At 44.2% G+C, this 6,459-nt stretch overlaps 1 protein-coding gene across 1 annotated transcript; it reads right to left on the reverse strand.

Annotated features, from left to right (window-relative positions):
- Positions 1–5: 5 nt before the first annotated feature.
- Positions 6–556, reverse strand: LOC125529471 (ethylene-response factor C3-like; the record flags this gene model as incomplete). Its single annotated transcript, XM_048693882.1, has 1 exon — positions 6–556. A coding segment is annotated over exon 1 (501 nt), but the record flags the coding sequence as incomplete, so codon positions are not given.
- Between the last annotated feature and the right edge of the window lie 5,903 nt (positions 557–6,459).

Raw genomic sequence — 6,459 nt, forward strand, 5'->3', positions numbered from 1 at the left:
AGCGCCGCAGCTTCTGGGCTGTCGAAGGTGCCCAGCCACACGCGCACGCCGTTCCGCGTCGAGTCCCGGATCTCCGCCGCGAACTTGCCCCACGGTCGCTTCCGCACTCCGCGGAACGCGCGACCCACACCTAGTGCCACCTTGCCCTCCTCGTCGGCCTCTTGCTTCGCCAGCGCCGTCGTCGGTGCGGCCGCGGCGTGCTGGACCTCGTGGTGCTGGGAGAGCATGTCTAGCAGGAGCATCTCGTCGGCGTCGCTGGTGTCGAACGGAAGCACAGGTGGCGGCGTGGCCGGGGCGCGGTGGTGCCAGGGCGCGGAGTCGGCGGAGCCGGTGGAGGAGCCCGGCGAGTGCAGCGGGAATGCTTCGGCTGCTGCTAGGTGGTGGTGCTGCTGCGTGGTCACGGTACGACGGGCCAGAAAGTTGACGACGCCGGTGGTAAGACGGGGCGACGTAGATGAAGAAGTCGGAGAAGAAGAGGCCGTGCTGCTGGCGCTGGGATCAGACATGGAGTTTTTCTCGTGGGATGTCGGGTTGGAAGCTGGAACGGATGGAGGCGCGGCTCCATGGAATTTATACCGGTGGCGGGAGTTGGTTGAGCAGAGATGAGAATGATGCAGCGGAGGGTAGATTTGGAATTACTGGGAAAATGCTCTGCTTGGCAACGTGCTGTTTGCTGGGGCACATTTGTTTTGACATGAGTACTAATTTGTAGGTTGAGATAGTCCTAGAAACCGAGATGCCAATTCAAGCAAAATATGGAAAAATAAATAAAAAGAATATGGATTTATGAAATTTAAGATCCAAAAAATTAGAAATTTGCGGGCACTAGTGGTGACTGTGAAAGGCAACAAGAATTCGTCACGGCCTGGAGTTTTGGCTCCCAAGCTTATCTGCACCCATATGAAGACTAAACTATAACAAATATAGCGAAATAATTCACAAAGATTTGAATTCATGGTAGATCATGGGAGATCGGGAGCAAAAGAGCATATTAGGATATTTGATCGATCATGGGAAATTCATAGTAGTACCAATAAAATTAATTGCACCCTGCAAAAATAATAATAAGAATAATTGCATCTGGGTAGCTTATTTGGTTATGATCAAGTGGACATAGTGTCAAGTGGAGCCGTCCGGCGACCACCACGTGTTTGTTAAGTAGCTAGGTGTGTGTCACTCACTCACCCTGATCGAGTCTTCCATGGACAATTGGATTAGATTAGAAGAATGTAACCCTCCACTGGCACAAAAACATGTGATACATTGTATCTGCGATTAATTTGTCGTCCATGCGTTCGTTGGGGTCCGCTTCCAGACAGAAAGGTGGAAAGAACGGTAACTTGTGCCTAGCCAGGAGCGTCGTAGTCTATAGAACTCTAGATATACTCTTTTTTCCTTTTGGTCAAGTTGTAGGCAAAGTCTCCAAGACCGAATGGCGCCCAGCACGCGTAGCATTTTTTTTTTTGCGGGTAGCTTATCATCCGTGCAAATTTCATAGGTCAATTTTCTTCCATTCCTCGTAAGCTGTGGTTGGGTCAAATTCTTCCCCTCAAGGCTCCACCGATGAGCCGATGAGATCCTACCGCCTCGGCTTCGTTTGTTACTTCTCACAGAGCGGTGTTTGGATGGATGATGGTGTCTCTTCTTCGAGTTGGTCTTTCAAGTTTCGATTTTCCATGAGTATGTCCGGACAGACTGAGTCAACGGAGCTCCGACGTAGATTTCTGCCGTCCTTTTGGGACGACGGGGTTAGGACCTCTTGTGGTGCGTGTGATATGGCGAGATATGATGATAGATGCTTTAGGTCGTTTCAATGGTTCAACTATGACTCAAGTTTTTTTTTTTGGCAATGGTAGTAGCCTAGAGACCTTGATATAATTTTTATTATGTAGTAGCCTAGAAACCTCGATATAATTTTTATTATGTAGTAGCCTAGAGACCTTGATATAATTTTTATTACGTCTATGGTTCTTTGAACTTACGGTGAACTTTTATAATAAATTCTGGTTGTCTTTGAAAAAAACACGGAAATTTGGATACAGCTTTGCTACACATTCAGTTGTGCCTATCGGACCCGCAATTAGCAGCAGACAGCGACTTCGAGAGGCTGGTGACTAGCTGCTTGTTCTAGCTACTTGTGTGCACATGTTACGACCACAAGCCACATACCCCTGGCTGGCTAGCTAGCTAATCCCTCCGCCCGCATAATGTAAGACGTTTTGTGACATTAGTGTAGTATTAAAAAAACATCTTATATCATTTCAAAAAAAAACATCTTATATTATGGGACAAGAGGAAGTAGCTATTTACTCAAGAAAATTGCACTCTAGCATTTGACATATAGCTAGGACAAGTACGTCTGGCTTCTATTTGGTATTGCCCAAAATGCCCTTAATTAATTAGGAAGGAACCTCGAAACTTTCCTTATCCATTTCAGACATGGCAACCTTCTACTCCATCTTGACTTGTCACATTCTATTCCAATGTGACGTCACTCATGACAAATTCTAATTTTGACCGAATAATTCATTCTGACCAGAATGGGGTGCCAGTCAGAACACCAATATAAGTTTTTCAGCAGGCCACATACGCATAGCTGAAGGTGGCAAACTGGCAATAAGCTGAGAGTAGCACAATAATTAATCTGTGGCACTGTGAGGTAAACCTGGTTCTATATTTCTTACTACTACTCACTCCATCTTAAAATAAATGTCTCGAGTTTAGTATAACTTTTTACTAAAATTAGTACAAAGTTGAGATATTTATTTTAAAACGGATGGAGTACTATATTACTCCCTTCAATTCAAAACAAATGTCACAGTTTTAAACCGAGGTTAGTTCAAAACTGCGACACTTATGATTGATCGGAGGTAGTACTATTCTTGGAGATAGGTAATTAAGGTATAGAACAAAGAAGGTCCGCAAGAAGCTAGGCTGGAGAGTGGCCGAGGAAGGTTCCCATTAAGAATGCATGAAGGAGGTTGGGTTCATCACCCCAGATAGAAGCTTCTCATCTGATGTTGCATGCATGGTGCCATGCATATGCATAATCAACATCACATGCACCATTTGCTGCAGCTTAATGCATGCAGCAATGCTGCCACCTTAAGGTTCACTACTTCCACTGTTTTTATTTATTCTGCATATTAGCTTAGTCTTAAGTCAATCTTTAGTCAAGTTTATAGAATAATTTATTAATATCTGAACTACCAAATCAATATCATTAGGTTTATCACTGAATATATTTCACATCATATATACTTGTTTTTCTGGGGGAACATCATTTATACTTGTTATTGTCCATATTGTTTTGTATAAAGCTGATCAAACTTTATAAAGTTTGACTTAGGACAAAGCTAACATATAGAGTAAATAATAATAGAGGAACTATCTTGGGCATGCGTGTAGATATACAGATGGATGTTTCGATGAAACTAAGTCTAGACTAATGCAAATTAACTAAGCGCTTTACTGAGCTTTTCTTGCTATTTTAGTTAGCTTAGTTAGCTTTTTCCTCCTTTTGTTTTGCTCCTCTATTTATGTATTATACTTTTTATATATACTGATGACAATACCACAGAACAATTGATCTATGGTGCAGAGCATCAAAAAAGATACTAGTACTGCTAGTATATATAAAAAGTATAATACATAAATAGAGGAGCAAAACAAAAGGAGGAAAAAGCTAGCTAAGCTAACTAAAATAGCAAGAAAGGCTCAGTATATTTCAGTTCTGGGCAACGCGCTGAAAATGGATCACAATTTAGAGTATATCCAGGTATGAAAGCAAGCAACATGCTTCTTCCTAATTATGTGACTGAGCATGTTCTAATCTTCCTTGAGGGAGTGCTTCCATGCTTGAAGCGATAGAGTTGCATTCGTGAAGATCTTACCATTTCTCTGTAGCCAGATGTTCAGGGTGCTCCATAGGAATGGACAAGAGAACGTTCACAAACTGAAATACCCCTATGCCTGTCAATGGTTAGCAAATGTCAGCAATTCAGAGCAAAATCACAATGCCACTAGGGCTGCTGCAATGTTTCCTCAGTATTATGATTGCATAAGCAGCAAGAGTAGCTGCTCATGTGAAATCCTTTTCTTTTGAGCCGGGCTTTAGAGTTTATTCTATCATGTAGCACCAACTAGAAGATTTTTGCTTAAGACTATTAGTCATCTTCCAAATATGCCTAAATACCATAGGAGATTTTTAATTACCGAAATGTACAAATTTCCTTGCTAGGAGCTTGTGAATGTTGAGGCATGAGGTTTCGAAGTTCAAGGAATTTCTCATAAACTAGACTGGACTATGGCCTGTGATAAAGTCCGGTTCATTATCTCACTAACTCTAGCCAGAGATATTTTTCCATCCTTAACAAAGGAGTGAAGCTCAGGAATTTTTTATGATGAGGGCTCATCAGACTTGTTGTCGGATAGAAAATGAATGTATCACTTTGCCCATGCTTGCAAGAGGCCACCTCTTTAAAAGCAGGAAGTATTTTTAAAGTAGTATTAGTATCGTGCTAGCACATATTACCTATAGTTATTGCCCACACACCTCCCTCGCACGCCACCATCTCCCACGTCGCCGCCAGCACGAAGTCGCCCCCCACGGCCCCGGCCAGCTGCTTCGTCTGACGCCTCCAGGCCAGCTACATGCCGCCACGCTCGTTGGACGCCGCCAGGCCAGCTACCTGGTGTAGGGGAGGCGCTCGTCTCTTCGCCGGCCAGCTTCTTCGATGACGCCCGCAAACTGTTCGACAGTTTGCCCCCAAGGTACAAATGGAATCCACCGACGAGTTCTTTTTTCACAATTTCCCCTGCGACTCCGACGATTCCTCACCCGATGATGAGGAGATGGTGGCTGCTGTGTTAGTCCATTACCACCTTAGTAGGCAACAGTCGTTGTTCCGGGGCTCGATCCCGGGGCACACTCCGGTGTTGAATCGCAACCGACAGAGCGGCCATTTCCTTCTTTGGAAGGACTGCTTTGAGACACCCAACCCCCTCTTCAAACATCACCAATTCCGGCGACGTTTCCGTATGTCTAGGCATGTTTTCAACCATATTCGAGAGGGGGTGGTCGGATACGATAAGTATTTTGAGTGCAAGGAAGATGCCCTTGGAAAGATTGGCTTCCCTCTTATTAGAAATGCACTGCAGCCATCCGGATGCTTGCATATGGAGTGCCAGGTGATCTCATTGATGAATACATCCACATGAGCGAGTCTACATGCCTAGAGTCCATCACTAGTAGAAAACAGGGCTTTGGTCCAGGGCAGTTTTCACATTAGTCCTGGTTCAGTCAAGAACCGGGACTAATGTGAGCATTTATCCCGGTTCGTGCGGCTAAGGCATTAGCCCCGGTTCACCTGGGGCCTTTAGTCCCGGTTCGTGCCACGAACCGGGACTAAAGGGTGCGATGCCCATTAGTACCGGTTGGTGGCACCAACCGGGACTAAAGGTTAGACCTTTAGTACCGGTTGGGGGCATCCAACGGGACTAAAGGGGTTTGTGAGCTTAGTAACTGGTCACTGGAGGGTTCATGGCACGACCCGGTACTAAAGGTCCCATTTTCAAACTCCCCCCCCCCACCCTGGACCGCCTTTTCTGTTTTAGAAAAAACAAAAGAAAATGATGGAAATGTCAAAAAATTAAAAAAATTTAAGTTTCCCATGTGATATGTGGTCTAGTTGTTGGGAAAATTTACAAATATGAATTTTGACTTTATTTGCAAAATTTCTCTGGAATTTAGTAAAATGGGCATAACTTTTGCATACGAACTCGGATTAAAAAGTTTTTTATATGAAAAAACATCTACTCGAAAGAACTGCCCTTTTGCTTGGCAAGGGTAGTATAGGGGCCATGTCAGGGCTTGCACTGTCATACTTGAGGTCGTGGTCTCACAAGATCTCTGGATCTGGCACTCTTTCTTTGGCATGGACGGATTGCATAATGATATCAACGTGCTTCGACGCTCTCCGGTGTTTGCAAGGCTTCCCGAAGGCAACAACCCGCCGATGAATGTTAACATCAACGATCACAACTACAAGATCCCGAAGGAAAAGATTTGCCCAAGAGTAAGAGGGTGCTAGGAAGGATGTCGAACGTGCGTTTGGTGTTCTGCAATCTTGATGGGGCATCATTCGGTATCCTGCTAGAACTTGGAGCACCAAGAAGTTGTGGGAGACGATGACTGCTTGTGTGATCATGCATATTATGATCGTAGAGAATGAGCGCCCGGAACGTATCTACAATCAAGGATTTCAGTTTCAGGGTGACAAGCATGAAGGAGGAGCGGCAACGTTTGCATAGTTCATCCAATTTCATCATCATATACGTGATTGAGAAACTCACATTCAGCTGCAAGATGTTTTGATTGCACATATGTGGGCTCATGTCGACAATCAATAGATGTACCCTTTAAAATATATTTGAGACAATTTAATTTTTATTCGGCTT

This window comes from Triticum urartu, unplaced genomic scaffold, assembly GCF_003073215.2.
Source record: "Triticum urartu cultivar G1812 unplaced genomic scaffold, Tu2.1 TuUngrouped_contig_5625, whole genome shotgun sequence".
NCBI classification, from domain to species: domain Eukaryota; kingdom Viridiplantae; phylum Streptophyta; class Magnoliopsida; order Poales; family Poaceae; genus Triticum; species Triticum urartu.